The following is a 22067-nucleotide window of genomic DNA, read 5'->3' on the forward strand; positions in this document are numbered from 1 at the left end:
ATCCAACCAAAATTATAACTCTATTGGAAGAATGGGTAAAAGGAAATGTCTGTGCAGAGTGGAGTTTGGTGTATGTAAGAGTTGTTTCGCAGACTCCATGAAAAAATCCATAAGCAATGCCTAAAACTGAAAATTTTATTATCATCAGTATAAGCAGCCTCAGGCCCAACCCTTCTAAGAAACACCTGCTCTGGCTTATCCTCCTACACTGAGCAGAGTAAGCTGCACATTCTTCTGAAATTGTACTTGACAAGGTAACCACAGAACAGGCCATAGGTGGCCTCAACCCGTCTCTGGGTGGACACTTAACATCCTAATGAAAGAAAATCAACATCTTCCTCCATCCTGGGGGATTGAACCCTTGTCTTAAAAAAATGCATAGTCTTCCCCAAGCTCTGAGCACCTGTGTGAAGGTCAATCCTGAATATTGATGATTAATTTACGTTTCCTTGTATGTTCTCTATAAAAACCCACCTCCCCAAGCTGCCTGCGAACAGTCTTGGAGGCAAAATCTCCAATTGCTCCTTTTCTTGTACAATGAAATAAAGGCGTCTTTTTTGATCTCCCTCTTCAGCCTGTTGTTTATTGGCTGTAACAAGTCATGCTGAGCAAAACCTGGGATTTTCACCTGGGAATATTATAATAAAAAGCCTTGCAAAGCTATTTGTCTCCTACACTTAAGAGAATTGCAAAATAAAGCCGAGAACCCTATGATGCAACAGCCTCACTCCTAGGTATTTACTTGAAATTAGTGAAAAGATATTTTCTCACAAAGACTTGTACACAAACGTTTAGAGTACTATTATTCAAATTTACGATTTCATTTATATGTAATTCTAGAAGAGGCAAGGCCAATCTACAGGGGGAAAAGTATCAGAATAATGGTTGGTGTGTTGGGGGTAGGGATTGTTATAACCGTATGTGTAATATCTCGTTGAGAGATAGAAGTCTGAAGCAGATGTGGCATAATGTTAATGTGTTAAATCTGAGCACAGGATTCATGGTTGTCTGCTATATTCTTTATATTAAAATGTTGTTACTGTGTGCTGTCAAGTCGATTCCAACTCACACCCATTGCCATCCAGTCGATTCTGACTCATAGCAACCCTATGTATGACAAAGTAGACTGCCCCAAAGGGTTTCCTAGGCTGAAATCTTTACGGGGCAGATCACCACATCTTTTCTCCCGAGGAGCTGCTGGTGGGTTTGAATTGCCCATCTTTTCGTTAGCAGCCAAGCAGTGGTGTCATTAGGGGTTGGGGGGGGATTCGGACCACACCAGGTGACACTGTCAGAGGGGATGACACCAAAATGACTGTCTATAAAATTATTATGCAGCATTTCAGTAGAAATTTATTGTTTATAAAAATATAACAACAAAAACATTTTTTTGTAAGCACAGCTTATATGCATCAATGTACCTACAGGCTAAAACTCTATGTTAATTTACTTTTTTGCATTTTTTTTATTGTGCTTTAAGTGAAAGTTTACAATTCAAGTATTTCTCATACAAAAACTTATGCACTGTTAAACATTGTTATGTGACCCTAGTCGCTCTCCCTACAATGTGACTGCACACTCCTTCTCTCCACCCTGTATTTCCCATGTCTGTTCAACAAGCTCTTGTCCTCCTCTGCCTTCTCATCTCACTTCCAGACAGGAGCTGCCTGTCTCATGTGTCTGCTTGAGCTAAGAAGCATGCCCCTCACCCGTATCATTTTATGTCTTATAGTCCAGTATACTCTTTACCTGAAGAGTTGGCTTTGAGAATGATTTTACTTTTGGGCTAACAGAGTCCAGAGGCCATGACGTCTGGGGTCCCTCCAGTTTCAATCAGACCATTAAGTCTGATCTTTTTACTAGAATTTGTGGTCTGCATCCCACTTTTCTCCTGTTCCATCAGGGATTCTCTTTTGTGTTCCCTGTCGGGCCATCATTGGTAGTAGCTGGGCACCATCTAGTTCTTCCGATCTCAGGCTGATGGAGTCTCTGGTTTATGTGGCCCTGTCTTTCTCTTGGGCTCATATTTTCCTTGTGTCTTTGATGTTCTTCATTGTCTTTACTCCAGGTGAGTTGAGACCAGTTGACACATCTTAAGACAGCCACTTGCTAGCTTTTAAGACCGCAGACACCATTCACCAAAGGGGGATGCAGAACCTTTTCTTAGTATACTTCGTTATGCCAATTGACCTAGACATCCCCTGAAACCATGGCCCCCAGACCCCTGCCCCTGCTACTCTGTCCCTTGAAATGTTTGGCTGTATTCAGGAAACTTCTTAGCTTTTGGATTAGTCCAGTTGTGCTGACTGACTTCCCTTGTATTATGTGTTATTCTTCCCTTCACCTAAAATCATTCTTGTCTACTGTCTAATTAGTGAATACCCCCTCCCTCCCTCCCTCCCAATCCTCGTAACCATCAAGGAATGTTTTCTTCTGTGTTTAAACATTTTCTTGAGTTCTTATAATAGTGGTCTCATACAATATTTGTCCTTTTGTGACTAATTTCACTCTAAAACTCTATTCTAATTTACTTCTTGAACCTTCTAGTGCGTTCAAATCAGAGCTGTTATTATCCAATTAGAATGAAACTTGAATCACGTGGTTTCGTCTGCAGGCACTACAAGCACAGGCTGTTCTCATTGCTGCTGCAAGAATTCTGTATGGTCTGGTATAGGAGGAGGTCCATGCCGGGGGTGGAGTGTGGTGACACTATGAGTTACTGCACTGAGTGACACAAACCCTAGTGACACCACTGCAGCTGAGCGCTTAACCACTGCGTCACCAGGACTCCTTATATTTGTAAATGTTCACAATTAAAAATAAATTAAAACAGAGTGCAGTCCTAATCTGAAACACATGGGGTCACTATAATTCACTTAAAGCAAAAAAAAAAAGTCAGAAATAAAAGTAGGATACAAAGGATCATTGTTATAATTCAAATTGGTCTGAATGTTCTGTTGTTGTTAGGTGCCATCGAGTCGCTTCTGACTCATAGCGACCCTATGCACAACAGAACAAAACACTGCCGGGTCCTGCGCCATCCTTACAATCGTTGTTATGCTTGAGCTCATTGTTGCAGCCACTGTGTTAATCCACCTCGTTGAGGGTCTTTCTCTTTTCCACTGACCCTGTACTCTGCCAAGCATGATGTCCTTCTCCAGGGACTGATCCCTCCTGACGACATGTCCAAACTGTAAGATGCAGTCTGGCCATCCTTGCTTCTAAGGAGCATTCCGGTTGTACTTCTTCTAAGACAGATTTGTTCGTTCTTTTGGCAGTCCATGGTATATTCAATATTCTTCACCAACACCACAATTCTTCGGTCTTCCCTATTCATCGTCCAGCTTTCACATGCATATGATGCAATTGAAAATACCATGGCTTGGGTGAGGTGCACCTTAGTCTTCAGGGTGACATTTTTGCTCTTCAACACTTTGAAGAGGTCCTTTGCAGCAGATTTGCCCAATGCAATGCGTCTTTTGATTTCTTGACTGCTGCTTCCATGGCTGTTGATTGTGGATCCAAGTAAAATGAAATCCTTGACAACTTCAATCTTTTCTCCGTTTATCATGATGTTGCTCATTGCTCCAGTTGTGAGGATTTTTGTTTTCTTTATGTTGAGGTGTAATCCATACTGAAGGCTGTGGTCTTTGATCTTCATTAGTAAGTGCTTCAAGTTCTCTTCACTTTCAGCAAGCAAGCTTGTGTCATCTGCATAATGCAGGTTGTTAATGAGTCTTCCTCCAATCATGATGCCCCGTTCTTCTTCATATAGTCTAGCTTCTGGTATTATTTGTTCAGTATACAGATTAAATAGGTATGGTGAAAGAATACAGCCCTGACGCACACCTTCCCTGACTTTAAACCAATCAGTATCCCCTTGTTCTGTCCGAACAACTGCCTCTGGAATTCCCATTCTTCACAGTGTTATCCATAGTTTGTTATGATCCACACAGTCAAATGCCTTTGCATAATCAATAAAACACAGGTAAACATCCTTCTGGTATTCTCTGCTTTCAGCCAGGATCCATCTGACATCAGCAATGATATCCTTGGCTCCATGTCCTCTTCCGAAACCAGCCTCAATTTCTGGCAGTTCCCTGTCGATACACTGCTGCAGCCGCTTTTGAATGATCTTCAGCAGAATTTTGCTTGCGTGTGATATTAATGATACTGTTCTATAATTTCCACATTCGGTTGAATCACCTTTCTTGGGAATAGGCATAAATATGGATCTCTTCCAATCAGCTGGCCAGGAAGCTGTCTTCCATATTTCTTGGCATAGACAATTGAGCACCTCCAGCGCTGCATCTGTTTGTCGAAACATCTCAATTGATATTCCATCAATTCCTGGAGCCTTGTTTTTCAGCAACGCCTTCAGAGCAGCTTGGACTTCTTCCTTCAGTACCGTCGGTTCCTGATCATATGCCACCTCTTGAAATGGTTGAATATCGACTAATTCTTTTTGGTATAATGACTCTGTGTATTCCTTCCATCTTCTTTTGATGCTTCTTGCATCATTTAATATTTTCCCCATGGAATCCTTCACTATTGCAACTCAAGGCTTGAATTTTTTCTTCAGTTCTTTCAGCTTGAGAAACGCTGAGCGTGTTCTTCCCTTTTGGTTTTCCATCTCCAGCTCTTTGCACATGTCATTATAATATTTTATTTTGTCTTCTCGAGAGGCCCTTTGAAATCTTCTGTTCAGTTCTTTTACTTCATCGATTCTTCCTTTTGCTTTAGCTGCTCGACGCTCAAGAGCAAGTTTCAGTCTCTGACATCCACCTTGGTCTTTTCTTTCTTTCCTGTCTTTTCAGTGACCTCTTGCTTGCTTCATGGATGACGTCCTTGATGTCATTCCACAACTCGTCTGGTCTTCAGTCACTAGTTCAATGTGTCAAATCTATTCTTGAGATGGTCTCTAAATTCAGGTGGGATATACCCAAGGTCATATTTTGGCTCTCGTGGACTTGCTCTGATTTTCTTCAGTTTCAGCTTGAACTTCCATATGAGCAATTGATGGTCTGTTCCGCAGTCGGCCCCTGGCCTTGTTCTGACTAATGAGGTTTTCCATTGTCTCTTTCCACAGATGTAGTCAATTTGATTCCTGTGTGTCCCATCTGGTGATGTCCATGTGTATAGTCGCCATTTATGTTGGTGAAAGAAGGTATTTCCAAAGAAGAAGTCGTTGGTCTTGCAAAATTCGATCATTCAATCTCTGGCATTGTTTCTGTCACCAAGGCTGTATTTTCCAACTACTGATCCTTCTTTTTGTTTCCAACTTTCGCATTCCAATCACCAGCAATTATCAATGCATCTTGATTGCATGTTTGATTAATTTCAGACTGCAGCAGCTGATAAAAATCTTCTATTTCTTCATCTTTGGCCTTAGTGGTTGGTGCATAAATTTGAATAATAGTCGTATTAACTGGTCTTCCTTGTAGGCGTATGGATATTATCCTATCACTGACAGTGTTGTACTTCAGGATAGATCTTGAAATGTTCTTTTTGATGATGAATGCAACACCATTCCTCTTCAAGTCGTCACTCCCAACAGAGTAGACTATATGATTGTCCGATTCAAAATGGCCAATGCCAGTCTATTTCAGCTCACTAATGCCTAGGATATCAATGTTTATGCGTTCCATTTCATTTTTGATGATTTCCAATTTTCCTAGATTCATACTTTGTACATTCCAGGTTCCAATTATTAATGGATGTTTGCAGCTGTTTTTTCTCTTGAGTCGTGCCACATCAGCAAATGAAGGTCCCGAAAGCTTTACTCCATCCACGTCATTAAGGTCGAGTCTACTTTGAGGAGGCAGCTCTTCCCCAGTCGTCTTTTGAGTGCCTTCCAACCTGGGGGGCTCATCTTCCAGCACTATATCAGACAATGTTCCGCTGCTATTCATCAGGTTCTCACTGGCTAATGCTTTTCAGAAGTAGGCTGCCGGGTCCTTCTTCCTAGTCTGTCTTAGTGTGGAAGCTCAGCTGAAACCCGTCCTCCATGGGTGACCCTGCTGTTATCTGAATACCGGTGGCATAGCTTCCAGCATCACAGCAACACAAAAGCCCACACAGTACAAGAAACTGAAAGACACGTGGGGGCTGAATGCTCTAGCCTATAAAAAAAGAATGGAAAAGAATTAACAGATATAAAAAATCCACATATGTAAAGAGATTCTAAAATAATTAAGAAAAAGATAAACAACCTAAAATAGAAAAATTAAATGAATGAACATGTAATTTATATGATAAGAAACCTAATCTAAGATTTTTTTTTTACCCTTAAGAACAGCAAATATTAAGACTGACGAGGTTATGAGGAAATAGGCATTCTAAAAGACTTAGCCTTTCTAACTACGTTGTGTTTGTGTTTTTCATATGTAACCCGTTGTCGTCGAGAGACCCTACATTAAAGAAGGGTAATACCAATGTCCACCATCTACAGCTTTTGAGAGTATTAAATGTGATGATTCAATTATCAAGCACGGCATAATTCCCTGTTTAAAACACGTGTATACACTTAAATACTAGCTATTTTATGGGGGCATCCTTGTGAAGTGGGTGGATATCAGCAAGTAAATTGTATTCATTAATAGTATATTTTAGGACAATAATTTGGAATTGTCTCTCCAATGCAAAATTTTCATTCTCTTTGACTCAGCAATTTAAATTCTAAGAATTTATTTGGTAGAAATTATCTTTGTGAAAACATTTGATTAAGATAAAGCCTACACAGAAATTTCCACCAACACTTTCTGGTCTTCCATTCCCTGGATGCCACCACCTACCTTCTTGGTCAACAAGGAGTCCTGCTGGCCCAACCGTTAATCGTTCTGCTACTAACTGAAAAGTCAGCGGTGGAATCCACCAGGGGCTCTGCAATAGAAACACCTGGATATCTGCTCTCATAAAGATTACAGTCTAGGGTTCAAAACCCTATAGGGCAGTTCTACTCTGTCCTATAGGGTCACTTATGAGTTGACCAAAAAACAAACCAAACCCGTTGCCTTCGAGTCAATTCTGACTCATTGTGACCCTATAGGAGAGAGTAGAACTTCCCCGTGATTTCCATGGGGCGGCTGGTGGATTCCAACTGCTGACCTTCTGGTTGGTAGGCAACCTCTTAATCACTACACCACCGGGGCTCTACATGAGTTAATGGCACATAACAACACCACCTTGGTGAACAGCAAAGCCCTGCCCACACTACCAGTCCCACCCTACTATCCCCTGGTGGCGTAGTGGTTAAGAGCTATGACTGCTAACCAAATGGTTGGCAGTTTGAATCCACCAGCGGCTCCTTGGAAACCCTATGGGGCAGTTGTACTCTGTCCTATAGGGTCACTATGAGTCGGAATCACTAGTCGCAACCAGTTTTATTCCCTTTACCCTTCAGTCTGATGATGTCACCCAACTCATAACCCCCCTGGAGCTCGTTGCCTTCTCTATGATTTCAGTGAGGCATACTGCTTCCCTCCCACTAATTGGCTGCTCCAAAGCCTATACTTTTCTCTAGGCTCATTCCAGAGGTACCCCGTCCCCTGCTCCCCACTCCCTAAAGGACAGTTCATTTGTTGTACAGATGTGTAGACGGCCGCGCTCACTATATTGCTTCCCGGCTTTATCCGTACAAGCTGCACACTGAGGGCGGCCATCTTCGGTCTTTGTTCGTCTTACTGAAGTGAATTGGACACGCGGAACGCGGAGATGGCGTAAAGCAAGTGCATCGCCTTTTGCGACGCTTGCGGTGGCGTCAACACGTACAAAAGTGAACCAAAACCAAAAATCAAACCCAATGCCGTTGAGCGGATGCCAACTTATAGTGACTCTATAGCACAGAGTAGAACTGCCCCATAGAGTTTCCAAGGAGCGCCTGGCGGATTGGAATTACCGACCCTTTGGTTAGCAGCAATAGCACTTAACAACAACGTCACCAGGGCTTCCTTCACAAAAGTGAAACTACCGTAAAAATAAACTAAGCCATTGCATTGGAGTCGTTTCCGACTTAATGCAACCTTGGGTCGAAAGAAAGGTTTTACGGCGTATCTTCCAAGATGGCGGCTCCCACTTAAATCAGCTAAAAGAGCGCTGCCATACTGTCTTGTAGTATGTTTGAAAAATATCCAAAAGCCAAGTGGAAGCTCGGTATCTGGAAGCCGTGGGGTGGTAGTCGGCAGCCTGCAGACTCGGATGCTACAGAGGTTAAGCTTGACAAGTTAGGTGGGGCAGTAAGGTTAGTGAATCTAAAGCGGAAGTGATGGTCCGAGGCTATTTCAACCCCGATGGTACGCGTAGGATGATTTAACGAGTCTGAATTTTGCGTTTTGGTGGCAGAATCAGGTTGAACTGGATTTGTGGAGATTTGTGCACATTTGGAGTTAGCGGTGGGGTAGGTCTGTGGGGAGTCTGAGAGGAGAAAGCCCTTTGGGAAGCGGGATAGTTCCTTGACTGAGGATGGAGAGGGACGGTCGGGAATGGTACCAGACGAGAGAGGGTCTGAGATTGTGGTGCCCTCAAAAGGTGGTTAGCGCTTAGAACGCCTTTCGGAGGAGGTCAGCGATTGGGGCGGTCTTGGAGGTAGATCAGTGATTGATGTGATCTAGAGGTGAGTCAATAATTGTGATGTTCTTGGCAGAGATAGGTCAGGGATGGGGTGGCCTAAGGGGAAAGATCATTGATTGAGGGTACATGGTGGGAGGTCAATGATTGAGGTGTCATTGAAAGTACCTCAGGGCCTCAGGTCTTCTGGGGGAAGGTCAGTTCTTGGGATGGCTTGGGGGAATGTCAGTGACTCAGGCATCTTCGGAGGGAGGTCAGTGTTTGGGACTCCTTGAGGGAGAAGTCAGTAATTAGGACAATTGTGGGTTGTCAGTGATTTGGTTGATGTTGTGGAAGGCCAGTGTTTGAGTGCCTTTGGGCTCCCGGGGGCAAGTCAGTGATTGGGGTGTCAGTGATTATGGTGTCCTTGGAGAGGGGCCCAGTGTTTGAGGCACCTTCAGGGAAGGTCAGTGATCGAGTGTCCTTGTGGAAGGTAAATGACTGGAGCATCCTTTGGGAGGTCAGTGATTGCAGAGTCTTTGGGATCGTCAGTTAATGGGGTGGTCTTGGGGGGAGGTCAGTACCTGGAACAGATTTTGGTTGTTGTCTTTGGAGATTTCCAGTGGTAACTTAGAGTCATGGGGTCTGGGTGTTTGAGGTAGTGTTGGGTCTAGATAGGCCAGTGATAGTTTGCCTGTAGAACTTAATACTGGAGTGGACTGGGCTGGCTGTGTGACCCATATTTTGGATATGGTATGGACAGGCATTGATTCCCAAGAGGTTTGTAGGGATATGAGTTTGGGAGGCCTTTGGGTTTTAAAGGCCATTGGGGTTTGAAGACCCATTCTTGGGCAATGGGAACCAACTACCCATAGGTAAAATTAGTACCTTCCTCAAAGCCTGCTTTCCAACCTCCATTGTTCTTTGAGTCATGCCCTCTTCTCACTGTCCTTGCAACAATGAAGAGTGCTTCAAAATGATCAAGATCTAAACAAATCTTAAGCAATATACTTATTATCAAAGGTCTTATGTCTGGGCCTTTGGTCCCCAAATGTATAGCATATTTCTCTTGAATCTTGCTAAATGAATAATTTTCTTTCGTAAGGATCAGCACAAAGCTGGTTCCTATGAGGCAGAGGTTAAAGATGTCCCAAATATCTAAGTTTTCCAAAGTGCTGTACCACTCCATCATCTCTTAACATCTACTACTCCTCCCCTGAGTACTCTCTCTCCCATCTTTGGATTCCATAACTTGCTGCAACGTCTCATAGAACTCATGAGCCATATCAAGGAAATGGTTCATGCAGTTGTGAAGGCTGGCATAGTCTTCTCTCGACCCGCATGGCTGCAGGGGCTGACTAACCCAGCAGACCACAGGCTTCTGGCTCACGAGGCTATGGAAGCTAGTGAAGCAGGTCAGATGATAGGCCACCAGCCCAGGGGCTGCTGAAGCCAGCAAATCCCAGAATTGGCAGGTCAGACTGAAGGTTGCTGGCCCAGATACCAAAAACGGGGGGTCAGACAATGAGGAACTGGATGCTGGATCCAAAGTGGGAGAAAGAGCTCTGCCAGGACACCCACATACATACCTTGGATGCAGACCACACTGCCGGAAAGGGTGTAACTTGTGTAAGGGCGAGGGTTGAGTCACATCCTCCTCCAAGTCTTTGAATCGAGATACACCCCTTACCAATTCGCCTCATTAATATGTAGTGGTTGGAATTTACAACACATAAAATGGAGGATAGGTAGGATAATTACATCAGATCACAAAATGGAGAACAACCATATGATACTGGGATTCATGGCTTAGTTGAGTTGACCCAACCATCACAGGTTCTCTGTGCCTTATTCGCATAGTCTAAAATCATTGTGTGTGAGTTGCAAAGACCATGGCTAGAAGGGCCATATTAAGTAATTCATTGCACTGTAGGAAGTAACAAGGCACAACTCAGTACCAGGAACAACTTAGAAGTAACAAGAACAACTCAGGATACAGTTCTTGATCAGGACAGGTTCTTCTTACCTTCTGCTGCTGAGCCCTACTGGGAGCCTTCTCGTGTACGTGTTACAACTCCTAGCTCTGTGGGTCCAGCCATCTCGCACTGCTGTGGCTCTTGCTACTGCAGTGCGACCGCCTCTCGCAGTCTTTCGAGTTATAGCTCCTCGCCCTTTCTCCGTGTCTCCCTTTAAGCCTAGTGGGATGGCAAAACTGACCAATCCCCTCATTAATGTTCCATATGCCTTATTTGCATGGTCCCACCCCCACAAGCATGCTATGCACCTTGTTTACATTATTAGCAAGTTATCGAATCCTCTTGGTTATTTGGTAGAACTTTTTTACAAAGACTATAGCTAGAAGGGCCATACTAAGTAATTCACTGTACTGCAGTAATTCACGTAGATTTTTATATTGTAAGGCATTAAGTAGTTCTCAGCCGGGGGCAATTTTGCCCAACAGGGGACATTTGCCAATATCTGGAGACAGTTTTGTTTGGCACACCTGGGAAGTTCTATGGGATTCTAGTGGGAAAAGGCCAGGCAAGCTGCTAAATACCCTACAATGCACAGGATATACCCACAACCAAGAATCATCCAACCCAAAATGTGGATAGTAACAAGATTGAGAAACCTTGTTCTAAGGGTAGAACTAGTGACTGTTCTAGCCTCTCTCTGGTTTACAAATTTTGACCAATTGCTGCCAAGACCATTGTATGGCTAACTCTACTCCTTAAGACTTCTATATATCTCTTCCCAAATCAACCTGTTGACATAGAGTTGATTCTGACTTAAGGTGACGCCATGTGTCACAGAGTAGAACGGAGCCCCATAGGGTTTTCTTGGCTGTAATCTTACTGGAAACCCATTGCCAGACCTCTTTTCCATGGCGCTGTTGGGTGGCTTTGAACCACAACCTTTCGGTTAATAGTCGAGCACAAACTGTTTGTACCGCCCAGGAACCTCTTCCAAAACCTCCTATTTTGAGGTGTCCAATGGTTTCCCCTGGTGTTTGATCTCTCTTGCTGCTGCAAATAATGAATGTGCTGTTTGATATTGCTATTATCAGAACACCTCTCTTTTGGTTAATAATTGCCTAGTTTATACTTGGAGCCCTGGTGGCGTAGTGGTTAATGGCACACAAGCATCACCTTGGTCAACAGCTAAGCCCTGCCCCCACTACTAGTTCCGCCCTACTATTCCCTGGTGGCATAGTGGTTAAGAGCTATGGCTGCTGATCAAATGGATGAAAGTTCGAATCCATCAGTCACTCCTTGAAAACCCAGTGGGGCAGCTCTACCCTGTCCCTACAGGGCCACTATGAGTCAGAATTGACTTGCAGGCCACAAGTTTGGGTTTTGGTTTATACTTTAATACACTATTTTCCTGCCTCTTTTTTAGATTTGTCTTTTGAAAACTAGATTCTGGTTTTGGTTTCTAATTTGATACTCTGTTTTTAAATAAATGAGTTGAATCCATTTATATTTATGGTTATTACTGGTATATTTTGACTTGTTTCTACCATCTTTTCAATTTTCTATACTTTTTCTCTCCATTTTCCCTTCATTCTCTGCTATCTGTTGGACTAATAAAATTTTCTATATTCCTTTTTTTCCCCTTTGCATGCTTGGAAGCTATAGTCTGAGTTTCAGTGATTTAAATGGTTACTCAGTTTCTAACACATGTTAATGAAATTTGTTGTTAGCTGCTGTTCAGTTGACTTCCATTCACAGCGACCCTGGAAGGTCCTGTGCCATCTTCACCATTGTTGGTATGCGCAAGTCCGTTGTTGTGGCCACTGTTTGTTTTGAGTGCCTTCCAATCTGGGGTGCTCATTTTCTACCACTATATTGGACAGTATTCTGTTGTAATCTATAGGCTTTCGTTGGCTAATTTTTTATTTTATTGTTCTTTAAGTGAAAGTTTACAGCACAAATTAGTTTCTCGTTCAAAAATGTGTGCATAAATTGTTTTGTAACATTGGTTGCAATCCCCACAATATGTCAGCACTCTCCCCGTTTCTATCCTGGGTGTCCTGTGTCAATTTGTCCACTTTTCCTTTCCCTTCCTGCGTTCTCATCTTTGCTTTTGGGAAAGTGTTGCCCACGAGGACTCATATACTTGATTGAAGTAGGAAGCACATTCCTCACTTGTGTTATAGTTTGTTTTATAGGCCAGTCTAATCTTTGGCTGAAAGGTAGACTTCAGAATGGCTTCAGTTCTGACTTAGCAGGGTGTCAGGGGGCCATAGTCTTGGAGGTTCTTCCAGTCTCTGTCAGACCGGTAGGTCTGGACTTTTTTATGAATTTGAATTTTTTCTACATTTCTCTCCTGCTCTGTCAGGGACCCTCTACTGTGATCCCTGTCAGAGCAGTCGGTGGTGGTAGCCTGGCACCATCTAGTTCTTCTGTGCTCAGGCTGGTGAAGGCTGTGCTTCATGTGATCCATTAGTCCTTTGGACTAATATTTTCCTTATGTCTTTGTTCACTTTCTTTTGCTCTGGACAGGATGAGATCAGTAGATATATCTTAGATGAACGCTCACAAGCTTTTAAGGCCTGGGGCACTACTCACCAAAACAGGATGTAGAACATTTTCTTTAGGAACTATGTTATGCCAGTTGACCTAGATATCCCTGAGACTGTGGTCTCCAGTCCTCAGCCCCAGAAACTCCATCCCTCAAGGTGTTTGGATGTGTCTAGGAAGCTTCTGTGACTTTGCCTTGGTCAAGTTGTGGTCATTCCCCTGTATTGTGTATTGTCTTTCACTTCACCAAGGTTAACACTTGTCTGCTATCTAGTTAGTGATTTCTCCTCCCCACCCCTCCCGTCCCTTGTAACCATCAAAGATTTTTTTTTCTGTGTGGAAACCTTTTCATGAGTTTTTTTTAATAGTGACCTCATGAAATATTTGTCCTTTCGTGATTAACTTATTTCACTCAGCATAATGCCCTCCAGATTCATCCACGTTGTAAGATGTTTCGCAGATTTATCCCTGTTTTTTATTGTTGTGTAGTATTCTATGGTGTGTATGTACCATAATTTGTTTATCCGTTCATCTGTTGTTGGACACTTAGGTTGTTTCCATCTTTTTGTTATTATGAATAATGCTGCAATGCACACAGGTGTGCGTATGTCTATTTGTGTAATGGCTCTTATTTCACTAGGATGTATTCCTAGGAGTAGGATTGCTGGATCGTATTATATTTCTATTTCTAGATTTTTAAGAAGGTGCCATATCATTTTCCAGGGTGGTTGTACCATTTTACATTCCCACCAGCAATGCATAAAACTTCTAATCTCCCCACAACCTCTCCAGCATTTGTTATTTTCTGTTATTTTGATTAGTGCCAGTTAGGTCGGGGGAGACTGTATCTCATTGCAGTTTTGATTTACATTTCTCTAATGGCTAATCACTGAGAGCATTTCCTTATGTGTCTGTTAGCCACTGGCATGTCTTCTTTGTTGAAGTGTCTGTTCATATCCTTTGCCCATTTTTTAATTGTATTATTTGTCTTTTTGTTGTTGAGGTGTTGAAATATTTTATAGATTTTAGAAATTAGACCCTTGTTGGATATGTTGTAGCCAAATATTTTTTCCCAGTCTGTAGGTTCTCTTTTTACTCTTGGTGAAGTCTTTTGATGAGCATAAGTGTTTAATGTTTAGGAGCTCCTGGTTATCTAGTTTATTTTCTGGTGTTTGTGCATTGTTAGTTGTGGTTTGTATTGTATTTATGCCATGTGTTAGGGCCCCTAACATTGTCTCTATTTTTTCTTCCATGATCTTTATGATTTTAGGTTTTATATGTAGGTCTTTGATCCATTTTGAGTTAGTTTTTGTGTATGATGTGAGGTGACCGTGCTGGTATTAGAAATATCAATGGCATAGCTTCCAGCAACATAGCAACACGAAAGCCATCACAGTATAAGAAACAGACAGGCAGGTGGTGATAATGAAATTTAACATAATTCGATTTTCTATCCTCACAAACTTCTGCAACCAAAAGTGTTATTGTTATCAATAGTTTGTTTCACCTTTCACCTTCTTTAAGAATAGATGTATACGTGTGTGTGTTTGTGTATGTATGTATAGGTTGTTGTTGTTGCAGTTTGCCATGGAGTCAGTTCTTATTCATAGTGACCCTATGTACAACAGAATGAAACACTGCCCGGACCTGCACCATCCTCACAGTCGTTATGTTTAAGCCCATTGTTGCAGCCACTGGTTCAGTCCATCTTGTTGAGGATCTTCCTCTTTTTCACTGGCCTTCTACTTTACCAAGCATGATGTCCTTCTCAAGGGACTGGTCCTTCCTGATAACGTGTCCAAAGTATGTGAGAGGAAGTCTCGCCATTCTCATTTTCAAGGGATGCTCTCGTTGTATTTCTTCCAAGACAGACTTGTTTGTTCTTCTGGCAGTCTATGGTGTATTCAGTATTCACCAACACCATAATTCAAAGGCATCAATTCTTCTCTGGTCTTCCTTATTCATTGTCCAGCTTTCGCATGCATATGAGATGATCTAAAATATCATGCTTGAGTCAAGCACACCTTAGTCATCAAAGTGACATCTTTGCTTTTAAACACTTTAAAGAGGTCTTTTGCAGCACATTTGCCCAATGCAATACGTTATTTGATTTCCTGACTGCTGTTTCCATGGGTGTTGATTGTGGATCCAAGGAAAATGAAATCCTTGACAACACCAGTCTTTTCTCCATTTGTCATAATATTGCTTACTGGTCCAGTTGTGAGGATTTTTGTTTTCTTTATATTGAGGTATAATCCATACTGAAGGCTATGGTATTTGATCTTCATCAGTAAGTGCTTCAAGTACTCTTCACTTTCAGTAAGCAAGATTGTGTCATCTACATAATGCAGGTTGTTAATGAATCTTGCACCAGTCCTGATGCCACATTTTTCATATAGTCCAGCTTCTCAGATTATTTGCTTGCATGCACATTGAATAAGTATGATGAAAGGATGTAACCCTAATGCACACCTTTCTTGTTTTTAAACCATGAAGTTTCTCCTTGCTCTGTTCAAACAACTGCCTCTTGGTCTACGTACAGGTTCCTCATGAGCACAATTAAGTGTTCTGAAATTCCCATTCTTCGCAATGTTATCTATCATTTGTTATGATCCACACAGTCGATGCCTTTGCATAGTCAATAAAACACAGGTAAACATCCTTCTGGTATTCTCTGCTTTCAGCCAAGATCTGTCTGACACCAGCAATGATATCCCTTGTTCCACATCCTTTTCTGAATCTGGCTTGAATTTCTGGCAATTCCCTATCAATGTACTGCTGCAACTGCTTTCGAATTATCTTCAGCAAAATTTTGCTTGCATGTGATATTAGTGATATTGTTCAATAATTTCCTCATTCTTTTGGATTGCTTCTCTTTGGAATGGGCACAAATGTGGATCTCTTCTAGTTGGTTAGCCAGATAGCTGTCTTCCAAATTTCTTGGCATAGATGAGTAAGCACCTCTAGCTTTGCATCTGTTTGTTGAAACAGCTCAACAAATATATGTATATACAGCCTATACCCAAAAGGGTTATTGTCATCAATAGTTTGTTTTACTTTTCACCTTTTAAAAAAATATGTATGTATATATCCTCTAAACAATCAATACAACCAGCTTCTGTTTATACTTTTGTTCCTTTTCCTTCCCACCTTCGCTCTTAGTTCTCTTTTCTTCTTGGTGAAATACATCCTTTAATGGTTTTTAAAATGATAATTTTTAAAAGGCGCTGCTACAAGAACTTTCTATTGGTTAGTATTGCCCTGTTGTATATGTTTCAGCCCCATATAATCTGCTTTCCTTTTTTTTTTTGACAGTAGGTTGTGGTTTTTTTCTCCTGAAAGCCACATATAATTAGGTATGCTTTTTATTGTTAAATCTTATGTCTCATGATCTGTCTTTAGTAGATGAGTTTAGCTCATTTACGTTTATTTTATCTCAAAATATTTTTGTTTTGCCATCATTACTGGTGATTTCAGCCCAAAATTCAGGTTGAGTGTTATTTTATCTAAGCACTTTGAAATGATTACTCCCGTGTCTTTTGGCATCTATCGTTGGTACTAATTTCAACAGTCACATTTGTAGGTGAACTATCTTTTCTTTCTGATAGCGTTTAAGATATTCTCTTTTTCTTAGATATTTTGTAACTTCACCAAAATATGTCTGCGTGCAGCATTATTTGTGTTGATCCTTTCTAGTTTGCAAAGTGAAATGTCCAGAAGAGGACTTTGCATTTCGACAATTCTGAAAATTCTAAGCTACTTTTCCCTTCAGATAGTGCCTCTCTCCCTTTCTCTCTTATGTGTTCTTCTGGAAGTTTTATTGGCTATGTCGGTCTGTCCTTCACCGATCTCAGTCTATCCTACTTGTCACATAAATCCTTCTTTTTATTTCCAAGGTGGCTAATTGTTTATTTTCCTTATCTACCAGCTCTGCTTTGTTAATTGCCTCCAGTCTCAGTGAATTTGCTTTGAATCCTCAAGTTTGAACTTCCTGGGATAAGAAAGCTCCTATAAGGGAAGGAAGAAGAGACCCTAGGATCTACATTTCGTCTTTAACCAGAGACGTACTGGTTAAAGACGAAATGTAGATCCTAGAGAAGAGCCCATAGAATCAAGAACAGAGAAGGTGTTAGAGTTATTGACTGTGTCAAAGGACAGCAGAAAATGTCCAAGTCCCAGGTGCATTGTTTCTTGATATGTTTATTTCCCACTTGATTTTCCAGTGAATTTGAGGAGGTATAATAAAAGACCTGGCAATCCGCTCCTATAAAGATTACAGCCCAGAAGCCCTATGGGGCAGTTCTATTCTATCCTATAGGGTCACTATGAGTTAGAATCGATGTGATGGCACGTGTCATGATGGCACACAACAACAACAGTAATACATACGGAATCCCTGGGTAGCGCAAGTGGTTAAGAGCTGGGCTACTAACTAAATAGTTGGTGATTCAAACCCACCCACAGGCACCTCAGAAGAAAGGCCAGGCCATCTGCTTCCAAAAGGTCACAACCATGAAAACCCTATGCAGGATAGATCATGGGGTCGCCATGAGTCAGAGTCAACTCAGTGGGAACTGTTACCTTTTTTTCTTAATACTACATACAGTTAAGAGAGTAATATGTTCATTCAATATTTATGAATGGGTACACAAGGTAAAAAACAAACAAACACAAAGGTAGGATATTTTAAATAAAATTTTGGTTTTTACATTATTTGCATTTACAAAGCATACAGGGAGTATTTATAAAGTAAACTAAGGAGTCCCTGGGTGGCAAATACAGTTAAGCACTCGCCTACTAGCCCAATGGTTGGCAGTTCAAACCCATCCAGAAGCACTTCAGAAGACAGGTCTGGCAATCTGCTTCTGAAAGGTCACAGCCTTCAAAGCCCTATAAGCAGTTCTGTTCCACATACATGGGATCTCCATGAATCAGAATCAGATCTATAGCAACTGACAACAACGATGCCAAACTAGTACACAGTAGGCAGCCTAGTGACTTAACATGAGAAAAATTATTGTAACAAATTCCCTCTTATCTTTATAGTACTAACCAATGGTAATCCCTTTAGAATGAATCTGAATGTTCTATTACAGGGCTCACAGTCATTCAAAGATGTGGCTGTGGTCTTCACCTGGGAGGAGTGGCAGCTACTGGAGTCTGTTGAGAAGAACCTCTACAGAGATGTCATGTTGGAGAATTACAGCAACCTAGTATCAGTGGGTAGGCAGAGCTTCACTAGGTAATGAAGTATACCCACTCAGTTGCCTTTCCTATCTCAGTGCTAAAGAGGTGCCTCATAAGTGCATTACATTTTTAGACCTGAGTTGCATATGTCATAGATTCTTAGTACCTTTCTGACCCCTGAAAGAGGGTTTTGCCCTCACCTGCCAAGTAAAAGGCCTTTACTTTGCTAAAATGCAAATGGTCCAGCCCCTTAAATGTAATTTTCCTCGTTTTTCAGAAGCCTTGTAGCCCAAGTAGTTGGATCCATTGGTCCTGTATAATTTCCCATGAGTAGGGTACCAAGTTACCAAAGCAGATACAGTCTTCCAGTTGGAGCAAGGAAAACCATGGATAGTACAGGAAGAAATTCAGAGTCAAGTTCATCCAGGTGAGTAAGTGAAAAATGAACCCTATGAGAAAAATGGAAGTAAAACCACAGTTGGTCAGTAATAGAGAGGCATCTCTGAAATGTTGTTTGGAGAAATCTTCTTGAAATTCTTAAACCTTTGAATGTAACTCAGAACAGCTGGCATGAGTTCCTCACATATGTTGATATCACCTCCACTTCTTTTATTTTTTATTTTTTTAACTTTTATTGAGCTTCAAGTGAACGTTTACAAATCTAGTCAGACTGTCACATATAAGTTTATATACACCTTACTCCGTACTCCCACTTGCTCTCCCCCTAGTCCCTTCCAGTCTCTCCTTTCGTGACAATTTTGCCAGCTCCCAACCCTCTCTATCCTCCCATCCCCCCTTCAGACAGGAGATGCCAACACAGTCTCAAGTGTCCACCTGATATAATTAGCTCACTCTTCATCAGCAGCTCTCTCCTACCCACTGTCCAGTCCCTTTCATGTCTGATGAGTTGTCTTCGCGAATGGTTCCTGTCCTGTGCCAACAGAAGGTTTGGGGACCATGACCGCCGGGATTCCTCCAGTCTCAGTCAGACCATTAAGTATGGTCTTTTTATGAGAATTTGGGGTCTGCATCCCACTGATCTCCTGCTCCCTCAGGGGTTCTCTGTTGTGCTCCCTGTCAGGGCAGTCATCGACTGTGGGCAGGCACCAACTAGTTCTTCTGGTCTCAGGATGATGTAGGTCTCTGGTTCATGTGGCCCTTTCTGTCTCTTGGGCTCTTAGTTATTGTGTGATCTTGGTGTTCTTCATTCTCCTTTGTTCCAGGTGGGCTGAGACCAATTGATGCATCTTAGTTGGCCGCTTGTTAGCATTTAAGACCCCAGATGCCACATTTCAAAGTGGGATGCAGAATGTTTTCATAATAGAATTATTTTGCCAATTGACTTAGAAGTCCCCTTAAACCATGGTTCCCAAACCCCTGCCCTTGCTCCGCTGACCTTTGAAGTATTTAGTTTATCCCAGAAGCTTCTTTGCTTTTGGTCCAGTCCAGTCCACTTGAGCTGACCTTCCATGTATTGAGTGTTGTCCTTCCCTTCACCTAAAGCAGTTCTTTTCAGCTAATTAATCAGTAAAAAAACCCTCTCCCTCCCTCCCTCCCTCCCCCCCTCGTAACCACAAAAGTATGTGTTCTTGTCAGTTTATACTATTTCTCAAGATCTTATAATAGTGGTCTTATACAATATTTGTCCTTTTGCCTCTGACTGATTTCGCTCAGCATAATGCCTTCCAGGTTCCTTCATGTTATAAAATGTTTGACAGATTCGTCACTGTTCTTTATCGATGTGTAGTATTCCATTGTGTGAATATACCACTATTTATTTACCCATTCATCCGTAGATGGACACCTTGGTTGCTTCCAGCTTTTTGCTATTGTAAACAGAGCTGCAATAAACATGGGTGTGCATATATCTGTTTGTGTGAAGGCTCTTGTTTCTCTAGGGTATATTCCGAGGAGTGGGATTTCTGGGTTGTATGGTAGTTCTATTTCTAACTGTTTAAGATAATGCCAGATAGATTTCTAAAGTGGTTGTACCATTTTACATTCCCACCAGCAGTGTATAAGAGTTCCAATCTCTCCGCAGCCTCTCCAACATTTATTATTTTGTGTTTTTTGGATTAATGCCAGCCTTGTTGGAGTGAGATTCACCTCCACTTTTTAATCACTCCATATTAGAACTCTTTTGCTTGTTTTGTGTGTGTGTGTTTTGCTTTAAAACTCTGTTTTTATTTATCATATACAGTTTTTTAAATTTTATTGTGGTGAAAATACACATAACAAAACACATATCATCTGAACAACTTCTACAGGTACAATTCAGTGACATTGATTACGTTCTTCCAGTTATGCATCCATCCTCGCTTTCCTTTTCCAAATTATTTTACCACCATTAACGTAAACTCAGTGTCCTCTATTTTCTTGTTTTTTTTTAGAACAATACTCTTTGTTCTTTTATGTACATTGATCAGATCCCTCTCAGTCTCATCACGGAGCTTGCTTTCCTCATGAATCTCTCTCCCTGGCATCTCGTTTACCTGATATTCTCTAATCCATGGCCTTAGCTCAGCTCCATTTTCTTGTATGTTAAAAGTGGTCATGAATTTCCCCTCTTCTCATGTTGTGTACATCTCATAGCTCTTGTTGTTTCTTTCTTTTTTTTTTTTCCCACTTCTTCCATTTATAAGTGCCTCAGACTTTTGTTCCAAACCCACAGTCTCACTTTCTCTTCTCTCCTTGGCCTTTGCTATGAGATTCTACCTCTTCTATTACATGATCGTGGTGGATTCATCGGTCTCCTTTCTAGGAGATGCCTGGCAAGCCAATAAACATTCAGACTGGCACCAAGAAAACCAAGGCAACCTTGAAATGATGGAGAGTCACCCCAAAAATAATGAATTTGAAAAAAAAAAAAAAAAAACTCCTCTGAACTCAAACATTGATATTTCTTTACAGCAAACATCTTACATATTTGACACACTTGGAAAACACTTGAAACCTAATCCTGAGTACATTATTATGAGTAGAAGCTATGTAATAAATGAAGTTGAACTTAATGAATATGACAAATTATTTTCTCATATTAAGTATGAGAAAACTCATATTGGAGAAAAATACAGTGAATATAAGGAACGTGCTAAAGCTTTTAGCCATAAGTCACAGCTTATTAAACAGTGGAAAACTCAAACAGTAGAGAAACACTATGACTGCAGTGAATGTGAGAAAGCCTTCTCCCAGAAGTCAGACCTCATTAAGCGTCAGAGGACCCACACGGGAGAGAAACCTTATGCATGCAGTAAATGTGGGAAAAGCCTTTACTGATAAGTCACGCCTTAATAAACATCAGAGAACTCACACAGGAGAGAAGTGCTTTGAATGTCGTATATGTCAGAAAGGCTTCAATGATAAATCACAACTTAATTTACATCAAAGAACTCATATAGGAGAAAAATCCTACAGATGCAATGAATGTCAAAAAGACTTTGGCAATAAGTCACAGCTTGTTAACCACCAGAGGACTCACACAGGAGAGAAACCCTACGGATGCAGTGAATGTGGCAAAACATACCCCCTTAAATTTAGTCTCATTTTACATCAGAAAACTCATACAGGAGAAAAACCGTATGGATGCAATGAATGTGGAAAAGCCTTCATCCAGAGGTCTGAGCTCATTAGACACCAGAGAACTCACACAGGAGAGAAACCTTATAATTGCAGTGAATGTGGAAAAGGCTTTAGTGTTAAGTCGGTTCTCAATATCCACTGGAGAACTCATACAGGAGAGAAACCCTATGGATTCAACGAATGTGGGAAAATGTTCTCCATCAAGTTTAGTCTTATTTTACACCAAAGAACTCA

General features: G+C 41.4%; 1 protein-coding gene across 1 annotated transcript in view; it reads left to right on the plus strand.

Annotated features, from left to right (window-relative positions):
• Positions 1 to 22067, plus strand: part of LOC126086226 (zinc finger protein OZF-like) — a 42493-nt gene that overhangs the window by 1347 nt on the left and 19079 nt on the right. Inside the window, exons 3-6 of the mRNA XM_049902392.1 lie at positions 8114 to 8234; positions 18164 to 18286; positions 21297 to 21504; positions 21572 to 21940. Coding sequence (XP_049758349.1) covers positions 8114 to 8234; positions 18164 to 18286; positions 21297 to 21504; positions 21572 to 21940 — 821 coding nt within the window. The remainder of the gene's footprint in view (positions 1 to 8113; positions 8235 to 18163; positions 18287 to 21296; positions 21505 to 21571; positions 21941 to 22067) is intronic.

The sequence above is a fragment of the Elephas maximus genome, chromosome 11 (genome assembly GCF_024166365.1).
Source record: "Elephas maximus indicus isolate mEleMax1 chromosome 11, mEleMax1 primary haplotype, whole genome shotgun sequence".
In the NCBI taxonomy this organism is placed as follows: domain Eukaryota; kingdom Metazoa; phylum Chordata; class Mammalia; order Proboscidea; family Elephantidae; genus Elephas; species Elephas maximus.